The 11,447-nt window shown below is 42.8% G+C and overlaps 1 protein-coding gene across 4 annotated transcripts in view; it reads right to left on the bottom strand.

The window, feature by feature from the left end:
* Nucleotides 1–90: 90 nt before the first annotated feature.
* eml3 (EMAP like 3) overlaps nucleotides 91–11,447 on the bottom strand; it is a 35,777-nt gene continuing 24,420 nt past the window's right edge. For all 4 annotated transcript variants that reach the window (XM_035627872.2, XM_035627858.2, XM_035627881.2 and 1 more), the window contains 13 exons: nucleotides 10,987–11,082; nucleotides 8,991–9,125; nucleotides 8,125–8,263; nucleotides 6,168–6,319; nucleotides 5,879–6,004; nucleotides 5,388–5,519; nucleotides 5,184–5,251; nucleotides 3,704–3,792; nucleotides 3,188–3,285; nucleotides 2,354–2,441; nucleotides 2,166–2,264; nucleotides 1,944–2,074; nucleotides 91–1,014 (listed from right to left, as the gene is read on the bottom strand). In XM_035627872.2, coding sequence (XP_035483765.1) covers nucleotides 808–1,014; nucleotides 1,944–2,074; nucleotides 2,166–2,264; nucleotides 2,354–2,441; nucleotides 3,188–3,285; nucleotides 3,704–3,792; nucleotides 5,184–5,251; nucleotides 5,388–5,519; nucleotides 5,879–6,004; nucleotides 6,168–6,319; nucleotides 8,125–8,263; nucleotides 8,991–9,125; nucleotides 10,987–11,082 — 1,560 coding nt within the window. In that variant the 3' untranslated portion in view covers nucleotides 91–807. The remainder of the gene's footprint in view (nucleotides 1,015–1,943; nucleotides 2,075–2,165; nucleotides 2,265–2,353; nucleotides 2,442–3,187; nucleotides 3,286–3,703; nucleotides 3,793–5,183; nucleotides 5,252–5,387; nucleotides 5,520–5,878; nucleotides 6,005–6,167; nucleotides 6,320–8,124; nucleotides 8,264–8,990; nucleotides 9,126–10,986; nucleotides 11,083–11,447) is intronic.

The following is an 11,447-nucleotide window of genomic DNA, read 5'->3' as shown; positions in this document are numbered from 1 at the left end:
ACACACACACACACACACACATACAGCACAGCACGGCACACTTTTCCTGGAGCAGCACTGCCCACTAGTGACACTTTAAACACAATACAATTTCCAGTCTTTGCTAGTTTATTGGGAGCTTGACAGATAAAATATCACAGTATTCCCAACGTCCTTTTAAATATACATAAAACTGTACTAAAGCAATCATGTTCAAGTGTAACTATCAACTGTAAGAGAAATTAGTCGGAAAAGCTGGGGGTTGATTTCAGTAAAACAGGTTTGTCACAGTCTGTCTAATGCAAAGTTAAAAACAGCTTCAATACTAGCTGAGATGTCAACCAAACAGTTCAAAATCTTATAATCATGTAAAGAAAAAAAACATTACACCAATGTATTTATAGGCACGGTGGTGTATGCCACAGTGCAACACTTTTAAAAAGTTTTTTAAGAAACATCAGCCAAAACACAGGAATGTTCAATGAAAGTACAGAAGTCAAGTCATGTTCTGTTCCAGCAAACATCCGTAACCACTTCTACTAACCCTCACCACATATCAGAACGATATCACGATATCATCAACAGAATGACAGATCATCTGTGGTGTGAAAAGCATCACACTGTCCAGTTTTCACAAGGGTTTACACGAATAAGGAGGAGTGTAAGCGTAAAGTGAATATGGCTGTTTCCTCTACATGTTGTGTACGAAGCGGACGCGGCAGTGGCAGCGCAGAGGCCAAACTGAGCCGACAGCCGTGGCTGCTGTCCACCGTTTAACACGTCGCTCTGTCTACGTGTGAACAGATTCTCCTTACACACCAGTCATTCCTAGCTGGCAGCGGGCTCTGGAGAGCTGGTGGAGGCGGACGAGGTGGAGGCCAGTCGCTCCCGGCTGTCGACGGCCCCGCCTCCCACCACCTTCCACTGAAGTATGCAGGTGTCCTTCCCTCCCATGGAGAGCAGGTGGGAGTCGCTGTGGGTGAAGCAGACGTTGGTGACGTGGCTGCCGTGGCCCTCGTACTTGTGGCTCGGCGCCTGGAGAGAAAAGAAGGAGTCCACTTTGGGTCACCACATTTGAAAATCCCACCTCCCAGTGCTCAGACCACTACTGGCACCACTGTTGACTTTACTCCCCACATCTTTTCTAGCTCCTCTTTCAGCCCTCTTTCATTTTTCGATCTTCTCATGTTCCTTCTTCCTGATGTTGCTGTCGTTTTTCTGGTAGGTTAGCCATCACCAGTTTGTCAGCCTGGATCTTGAAGTCCCACAGGATCTTAGCCCAGGTATTCTCAATCACCTTAGGAGGCGACTTCCATTCTGACCGTTGGACTTCCAGCCAATATTCAGTGCAGATGTTCCTGTAAACTATGACAGCCACTTGGTTATGGCGTTCCATGTATGCCTGCCTACCTCTTACACCCTGCTATCATGTGTTGGACTGTCTCAGGAGCATCTTTGCACAGATGATAATGATATGTGTGATATTCATAACTATGCATCTATCTATCTATCTATTTATATGTATAGTTAGACAGGCAGGTATAGCAGCAACCTACCCAATCGGGACAGATCCCAAATTTGTTTTGCACATCATTTCAGCCTGTGAAATATTTGCAGGGTAACTGAGGGTGTTCCCAAAGAAGAGGAGCTGATATTTAAAGGAATCAGGGCAGGTTGCAGTGACTTTTGTTAACGTGTAGAATCTAAAAGTTACATTTTTTTAGATGGGTTAAAGCAGTCAGAAAGAGTTTTCGTGTGACAAGACCAGTAACACCTCTCCTTGTTTTTTAAACACAGTTACGTTTGCACATGTCAAGTCAAGTCGGTTTTGTGCATTTATCAGGTCTAGGCTATACATGTCAGTACAAAACAGGTTTTTCCTCTCATGTTATGGAGGTAAATTAAGAGCAATGGTTGCTGTGCATGCAAAGACACGCAAACTAATAAAAGGAAAGCGTTTTTACCTTTGGTTTAGGACAAGGGTACTGGAAGAGGTGGACTTTACAGAAGTCATCAGCCACTGCCACCATCCTCTCGCTATGCGAGCGACACAGGGCGTTGATGTCTGTGCCGTCGGAGCCCTCTAACCACACACCTGGAACACAACAGCAACACGTCCATCGTCATCATCACTTCATCACATCAGGCATTAAAAGAGTAGAGACACTGCTCTTGGTGTTTCTCACCCATGACGTGGAAGCCCAGCACACAGGTATATGAGGCCCACTCTCTGTCTTTGCTCTCGAATCGATTCCTCAGCAGTTTGCACCCTGCCGCAATGTCCCCTGTGCAATCACAGTCATGGTCAGAATAGGAGTTTCCATGCTTTCTGAGGACTTAAATGCAAAGAGCTGCATGTATATTTTACACTTACAGTAAAGGATCTCATAGTCGCCGGAATTCGACATGATGTACTTCCCATCTTTGGACCAATCCAAGTGAGTTATGAAGCTGGAGTGACCCTGAAGGGAGATATGAAGTGATGCAGTCTCACATAATGCTCTACTGGGAAATAAGGTCTACAAGATAAGGCTGTGTTCTCCTACAGTTTCTTTATTGTCAGTGAATTCCGTAAAAGACACAAAGTTAGCGTCAGTCTGGGTCTTTGACCGTGTTGATAAGGCCGGCTGCTGAGGGGAAGACACTGTTCTCGTGGCATGAGGTTTTGGTCCTGATGGATGGCAGCTACATATGACAGCCATCTGTTGGTGTCATATGTAGCAAGTAGATATGTAATGAATGAGCAGTAGGAAGGATTTGCATCAGCGTTAAGCCTCGGGCCGCTTTCGACTGGGTTGGATTTTAAGGGCACAACGTACAGGCCAGGTTCAGTCTTTAATTTTCTTAAAAACACCTAACAATAAATTCGTGGGGGACTATTTCAGCGGTGGAATAATCCACATTTGGTGCTCTACTGAGTATTTTGGGACGTGGGACTGTCACAGTATTTGTTGTAGGAGGAGTTTGTTGACTATAATAAAAAATAAAGAATACCAGCAGCCTTATCCCCTTTAACTCTGGTGCGTTGCCATTCTTTACTTTGCTCATTAAGAACAACTCAGCAGTTTGGATCAGCAGTGCTAGCCACACCATGGCTGAAAAATGGCACAGCACAGAAACTCATGAACAGGAAGTAAGACTGAACCATGCATAAACATCAAGAACAATATGGAACATTTAGAAATGATTTGTTTGACACTGCACTCACGTTACATTTCCCAAAGCGCGAGTAGCGCCGGCCACTCTCAGTCACATTGTAGATGTAGATGAAGTTGTCATGAGATCCGACGGCTAAAAAGCTGCCATCTAAAAAACACAAAGGGCCATTCATACAAATAAAAAGGGGGTTTCCACAACGTCTTTCTCTAGGGTCCAGGCTTTTCTGTTAAACAGTTGATTTCCCTTTCTTTCATTTTAGACTATTGACATGGTTCAGCCAGTGTTCCCTCTCACTTCTTTTATGGAGAAAACCCCCTGGCCAAATTAATATTTTAAGGCCGAGTTACTAGCTTTTTCCAGAGCTATCAAGTTTTACAAGTACTATCTCAATTCATATAGATTTGTGTGAAGAAGCTCATCAATAGCAAACCACACTACGGTTATTAATGCAGCCTAAAATCACGCACTGACATCACATACCAAAGTCCTCATGCCTCATGTGATTTCTACAGTTATATGACCGAGAGGAGTTAGATAAGAGAGAGAGCTGGCAGTGAACTCTGACCTGGTGAGTATCTCATGACAGACAGCTGCTCGTTCCCATCAATAGATTCGGAGACCACCTCCATGGTCAGCAAGTCAAGGACCATCCACCTGTAGGACAAGAGACAGAGGCCGAGCTTCATTAGTGATTATAAGAAAGGTTTAGTGAAGGTAGAAGCAGAGTCACAGCTTTCAAATGACAGACTACATTACAGCAAGCACTTTATTAGGGACACCTGTACGTCTGCTTCTTTATTCAACTGTCCAATCACGTGGCAGCAGAGCCGTGTATGATATCCTGCAGATACGGGTCAGGTGAGAACTTGTGATTGTTGGGGTCAGACGGGCTGGTTTGAGTGTTTCTGAAACCGCTGATCTCCTGAGATTTTCACTCAACAGTCTTTTGAGAAGAGTTTTTACTCCGAATGGAGTGTGTTGATGAGAGAGGTCAGAAAGGAAGGCTATTCAGATAACCACTCTTTTACAATTGGTGGTAAGCAACTCGTCTAACCTTGAGGTGGATTGTCTACAAGAACAGAAACCTGAGGCTGCATCAGACACAGACTCACCAACACTGGACAGGTGAAGCCTGGTCTGATGAATCTGTATTTCTGCTGAGGCTGCAGATGGCAAAGTTAGAATCTGCTGCTGATGCTGGTCTAATGGTGTGGGGAAAGCTCTATGAGCATTGTTGCTGACCATGTTCATCCCTTTATGGCCACACATTTTACCATCTTCTAACAGGCTTCTTCCAGCAGGAAAATGCTCCATGTCACAAGGTAAAAGTGGTCTCAAACTGATTTCATCAACATGACAGTGAGCTCACTGAACTCCAATGACCTCTCCAGTCACCAGATGTGAATCCAACAGGGACACATTTGGGATGTGGTAGAGCTGGAGATTGGAAGCATGAATGTGACAAATCTGCCGAGATGATGTGATGCAGTCATATCAACAGCATTCGTAAACTGTTCCTAATAAAGGTGGGAACGACTGAAAGGCATTGTGGTCCCATTGCCTCACTTTGCTTGCATTGCGTATGGTACACTTTGAGAAAAGCTCAACTCTTCAAGCAGCGGTAAAGGCCCCAGCCAATAAAATCGCATTCACGCAAACACAGGTCGTGCCTGAGGTCAACCCATTAACCAGCCTGATAAAAGCCAGTTATGTTGTGTGTACTAAGCGGAAAAGTGATTGGTTGTTGTCGTTATGATGATTGCACCAGCATCGAGCGTCACACACCGCCCACTGTCAAGCGTTAAGGCAGCGCATGGGTGTGGTTGCTGCATTAGGGTCAGGGTATTACTAGGACAGACAGTGTTTATGCGGAGCTAGGTTAAGATGCACAGGGTAAAAATGTTGAACCATTTCCTTTAAAGTCTTTAAACAGATTTTCACATACTGAACACAACTAGCTGAATCTATTTTCATTGTCTGGTTTTATCATTTCCAGTGCAAAGGTTGCACTGAAGTCTTATATTGTTAGATTTGTGTTGCGTTACCTTCCTGTGCTGAGGCCGACCGACACCACTGATCCATTAGGGCAGAAATCAGCACACAGTCCATACTCCTGTTAGAGGGTTAACAATAGATCTGTCAGTGCTGAAATGAGTGTCGAGGTGTTGAGAATAAACACTGTTACTACACTGACAAGTGTCGTCACTGTGAATGCAGTCGGTGCCTAAAAGGAAAATGGGTTAACCTACCTCCAGACTGATGCACCAGTCCAGCTTATGTTCCTCTGTTTTCCACAAACACACCTGCCTGTCGTGGCCACAAGTGAGGAATATGTTCTGGGATGGGTGTGTGGCCAGTCCCCACATCTCATCTACATGACCCTGAGGCACACACACATACACACACACACACACACACACACACACACACACACACACACACACACACACACACACACACACACACACACACACACACACACACACACACACACACACACACACACACACACACACACACACACACACACACACACACACACACACACACACACACACACACACACACAACAAAATCAGTTCTCACCTTTTTCAGTTTACGATGAAATGTGCACTACTTGATATTGGTGCCACATATAAAGTGTCTGGCAGCTACAGTCCAAAAGTATCTTATCCTAAAACACCAAGTATGCAGCCCAAAAGCTTGACAATACTAATATAGAACTACATCATGAGTATACCTGTACTATTGCCACAAATCCGTCTGAGAAGGTGCCTCTGAGGATCGCATTGCGCGTCGTACCAACTAATAGTTCCTCCCCATCCACATCAGCGATGGTACGGACTGCCCCAAACTTTTCTGGAATCTGTAACATTGATCAATATTAATTAATGAATTTGAGGGTAACTTCACCAGAACTCTCCACCAGCAGCGTAACACACACACACACACACACACACACACACACACACACACACACACACACACACACACAGACACACATAAACACACATACAGTTGTGGTTCACCTCACACTCTCTCTCGGGTGCCAGGTCTGCGCTCCAGCGGATGATCTTGCGGTCCTTCCCTCCTCCACTGAGCAGAGCACCACCCTGCAGGGTGCACAGGGTGAACACGCTGCCTTCATGGGCTCTGGTTTGACGTGTTATCTGGAGGGTTTCTGTGAGGAACAAAAGACGAACAAAGTAGATTCTTCAGTGTGTAAGGAAACAAATGAGGGCCAAAAGTTGAAAATGAAAAGCGTATTGACCTGGAACCAAGTAAAGACTGAAACAAAACAAAAAATGTAAATAAAAACCTAATGTAGTTTTGAGACATGTTTTTATTTTAGGATTCTTGTCATCTCATAGACATAGATGGGAATATATATCTATATATATATAGATATATATATATATGTCTTCACTTCACTCCATCTGTCCTTGAGCCCAGCAAAGGCCAGACTTAAACACCACAGAAGATCTGGTGAGACCTGAAGATGTCAGTTCAGAGACTTCCATCTAATGGAGCCTGAGAGGATCTGACAGGGAGAATATGACAAACTGCCCAAATCCAGATGTGCAAAGCTTGGAAAGACTTACCCAGAATAGAAAGCCTTTATTGTCATTGTATTGTACAAAATGTAATGAAATTAAGACAGCTACTCTTGGGTGGTGCAAAAATTTGAAAAAATAAAGTTAAAAAGAACACGTTACACATAATATATCCCCACAGTTAAGAACAACATCATTAAAATCAAATAGATAAAAAGTTTCATATTCATCAGATTGTAGAGTTCAAAATAATTATTGCAATGAAAAATAAAATTAGGTGGGATTTTTTTTTTCATTTTGTATGTTGATTGAGAGTGTGAATAGCCTTAGGAAATAAACTGTACAGGAGTCTGGTGGTCTGAGTTTTTAATGACCTGTAGCACCTCCCTCAGGGTAGAGGGTAAAACAGGTGATGGCCCAGAAGTAACTGCTGCCAAAGGGGCTTCAACCCTCCTTTACATTTCTCACTCAGAATGAAGTATTATTACTACTTTCCTACTACATGTGCACTGAACCCAATTGACACCAACCTCCTCCAAGCCACATCTCCAAATCAGTCAGGATTTTAGAGTGAGCACACTAAACGGCTGTTATTTGTGACGGAAGCCTTAAGAGTAGCTAGAGCTGCAGCTCAGCCTTTGGTTCTTATATTGCTGGACCAATCAGCAGCCTTTGATACAGTTATAAGGGCATCTCGGGCAAAATACTTTCTTGATCTAATCCACATTTTAATGGCCGATCCTTCATTGTGTTATGGTGTGGAAAGACATCCTTTTCCCATCATTTTCCCACACGAGTGCCTCATGGCTCGGTGCAGGGACCCCTTCTCTTTGCATTTCAACACCACTTGCTTGGGTGCAATTATCTGCTCACATGACTTCTCAGCTGATGATCTGTTGCATGCAGATGACACAACTATATGTAACATTGTCCAAGACTACTGCACAGTCTCAACTGCTCGTCTCTCTGATATATCTACATGGAAAAGGAAAGCTACTTCCAGGTAAACTTCTCTGAGACTCTTGGTCATTCCGGCTAATGAATCTCTCCAGCACAACATTAAATTCAGCTCTTTATCCCTCATCCTAACCAAGGTTATGAGAATACTGAGTGTCATGTGCAATGACCAGCTATCCTTCTCTGACCATGTTCCCTCTGTTTACCAGCGGCTTTGCACTATGCAACAGAAGATAGGGTCTCACATGACTCAGGCTACCACACAGTTCTTTGTACAAGCCATGGGTTATCTCTCACCTCGACTACTGCAATACCCTTCTGGCAGGCCTCCATTCAAGCATCGTGAAACATTACAGATGATCCAGAATGCGGTGGCGCATCTGATCTTCAATCAGCCTAATGCAACAATGCTAACATCAACTCTTCATCTTTCAGCTTCAAATCTGAGCTCAAGTTCGGTGATCACTGCACTGACCTTTAGCTCCTTTACCCAGAGTTTTGATATCTGCAGCCGATTTTCCCCACGTCATGATGTTGCCTTCAGAGTCTCCAGTCAGAACATCTCCAGTCAGACTGAACACAAAGCACTGGATGAACTTGGGCTTTTTGTATTTCTGAAACAGAAAAACAAAAGAATGTTGTTCATAACATTATGAATATGAAATAGATTCCATTGCAAGTGGTTCTCTGATATGAAGCTTTCATTATAATATAACTCATCAAACATGTTTTTCAAATGAACTGGCTTCCTTCTTCTTATGCTATAGATAAAAACAATTAATTTAATGATACTGACCGCAGGGCAGTAACTACAGTAGTTTTTTTCCTATACTGTACGAATGGTATGTGTTTTATACTGTGTAGATGAAAACTGGATTATAAAATTAACTTTTACAGCTCAGAACTTTTACAGTTGTGGAATTTTGTTGTGATTCAGGGACAAGACAAAAACAGTTTCTGGTTCAGATTTGTGCTGCTGTACTAGTTGCACACTTTAGTGTGGTTCGAATCAGTGTGGTTCGAATCAATCTATGTTTGACTTTTAACTTTGTATAATACTGTAATTGTATTGATTTAATAATCATGTTTGTCAGAGCCCATATGCCTCATCTCGATTTTCAGTTCTCCTTTAAAATGAGGAAGCTGCAAAGTTCCTTCTACAGTACTATCAATGACAGTAAATAAAAATCGACGACATGAGTTCCCAAAAGTGAAGCCAAACATCTTGATCATCCCCTGGGGGCTGGCTTCATGGTATTAACCCTGCAAATCTAAGTACACATCAAATATATAAATGTTGTTGTTGGATAAAGTGATCTAATAAACTTAAGTGAGTCTTACTCCAAAGATGCCTTGTTTCTTGGTGAACTGTCCTGCGTTGAGTGTCCAGAAGTAGACATGGGATTTACCACAAGTGATGATATTAGTGCTGTCGCTTGGGTTGAACTCCACAGCAAATACAGCCTCGTTGGTACTCTAAAAACACATCACACACAAAAAAATTATGTCAACTTTGTACTAATGGACACCTGTAAGATCAGATGGGATAGAAACAACCTGCAGTAACTGTATGGCAGCATCCAGTGAGCTTAGAGCAGAATCCCAGTGGACTACTACAACTAAAGAGACATTATAACATGAAGACCGAGCATATGCACACAGGATCTTGATTGCAACAACTTGTGTTCATTTATCTGTGAAAAGTGAAAAAGTCTGAAATGGGCCCCTGAGGCAAAGTCTGTGTTGTTAGATGAATCTCTCAAAAGAAATAATGTATTGAAAAATTGTATTTTATGATTCTCTGATACAGTGCAGTTCAGTTTGAAGAAACAAACCTCAGAAACCTTGGAATAAGAAGAAAAGACGGAGTGGTTAAAAACGCAAGTACAACAAGAAGAGGAGTTATTGCTTATCAAAATAAAGTCTATGATATAAATTTTTTGCAATTAGGTTAGAGATAGAAACTGCTGATTTCCTTGTGCACTTCTGGATTAAATGAATGTATCAAAAAATAGTTTTATTTCATTGTTTTGTATATGTGTTCCAGAAAAACCAGCCTGGTTTCCAGCAGCAGCAGAAGCAGACAGACAAAGTGAGACAGCAGCTGGTGAACACCGCAGAGCCTTAAGCAGCTAAAGGACATGTTATTTTTCTCAGGAGTCGGCAGAGACCAGAGATTTTCTGGCCCAAATCATCAAGTCATGCAGCCTCGAGTTAAACCCTTTCTTTTTCACTTGAATCTGAATAGAGCTATGAAGGATGTTTTTCTTTAGATGGTTTTTTTTTGTGACTCAAATCATAGTTTCACAGGCGAGTCTACACTGATCATCTTTACAGTATGTGCACAACGTATAGAAGCATAACTTTTCAACAAAAAGCTCTATTCATGGCTGTGCTCTAGAGTGGCATATGGCATAGGGGTGGGGGGTATAATTATCTTGTTCCTGCTGGATGAACTCGTATGTTTATACAGTATGGGTCAGCGTTCGCCTGTGCAGCTCCGAACTGCCAACCCCACACTGAACTGCCAAACCCACCCGGCACACGGGACTGGATGCTACCTTGCACAAAACATCCAAGTTCCTGCACGAGGCCATTCAATTATTGACATGATTTACAAGTTCAAACAGCCATCGATGCATTCCTACTACTGCATTAGAGAACAGACACACACACATACATACAAATATATATACACACACACACACACAACCGCACATATCCCTGTATAAAATATTTACACTGTTGCCATGACAGCCGTGCTGAAATTGCTCTCAGGGAAGTTGTGGCATTTTGGGATAAAAGCCCATAAAAGCATAGGAGAGACACACTACCCCCCAAAATCTGTCCAAACACAACTCCTTTATAAAAAGCATGTACCCAGTCAGTGTGCAGCCACACTGGGCACCTCGCCACAGGACACTGATTCCCATACTTTAGGGAGGATTTCATTCTTGCATGGGTTAGGGTTATGTTACTTTCTTCAAGATTAGGGATTTCTGAGGAAATGACTAGGCTACAACTCGAGCCCTTACCACGGCTGCCGATCAAATACTTCCAGATCACTTCAAGATTTCGGGAAACTTCCTAAGCAAATTTGACAATTCGACCGTACCCCTGGAGAGCCCGGTTCGAACCGAATTATACACAGGGAGAACATGCAAACTCCACACAGAAAGGCCCGGTTGGTTCGAACCGGGATTCGAACCCAGAACCTTCTTGCTGTGAGGCGACAGCGCTAAGTGACAGTCTTTTTTTTTTAAAAAAAGCAGTTGATAAGAAGTTTAAATAGCTTCACGAGTAGACCCACTAGGTTCCTTGAGGTTCTTTCCTTTACCTTGACTTCTGCATACTTGATGCACTTGTTGCAGTCCCATACTGACAGCATGTGCTCATTAGAGTCATCGATCACACACAGGAACGCTCCCGAGTCCTGCAAACAACATCACATAACACATGAGGCCAAGTCCTAAAATATCGGTCAGTTTAATATCATGTAAGTTACCACAGCAGCGTTTTGCATCATACTCACGATTTTGCTGCCCTCCCTTTTTCTTTCTAACACAATTCATTACTCATATATTATTTCCAATTGATCATTCTTTGCCATATTATTGGTATGAAGCTAATGTCAACGAAAATCCTGCAGACTTTCTAGAACTTTCAACTTTCAGGAAAGGAAAGTTTTACTTTCCATAGCACTACTCTAGCCTCAGCGACCACCCAAAGCCCTCCACAGATGTGAAACACCAGTCGATCAGGAAGTGTTGGGTTTCGGCAGCTTAACTGGGAACTTGT

This window comes from Scophthalmus maximus, chromosome 1 (genome assembly GCF_022379125.1).
Source record: "Scophthalmus maximus strain ysfricsl-2021 chromosome 1, ASM2237912v1, whole genome shotgun sequence".
Taxonomy (NCBI): Eukaryota; Metazoa; Chordata; class Actinopteri; order Pleuronectiformes; family Scophthalmidae; genus Scophthalmus; species Scophthalmus maximus.
The sequence above is the reverse complement of the archived record's forward strand: the minus strand, read 5'-3'. Positions and strand labels throughout refer to the sequence as shown.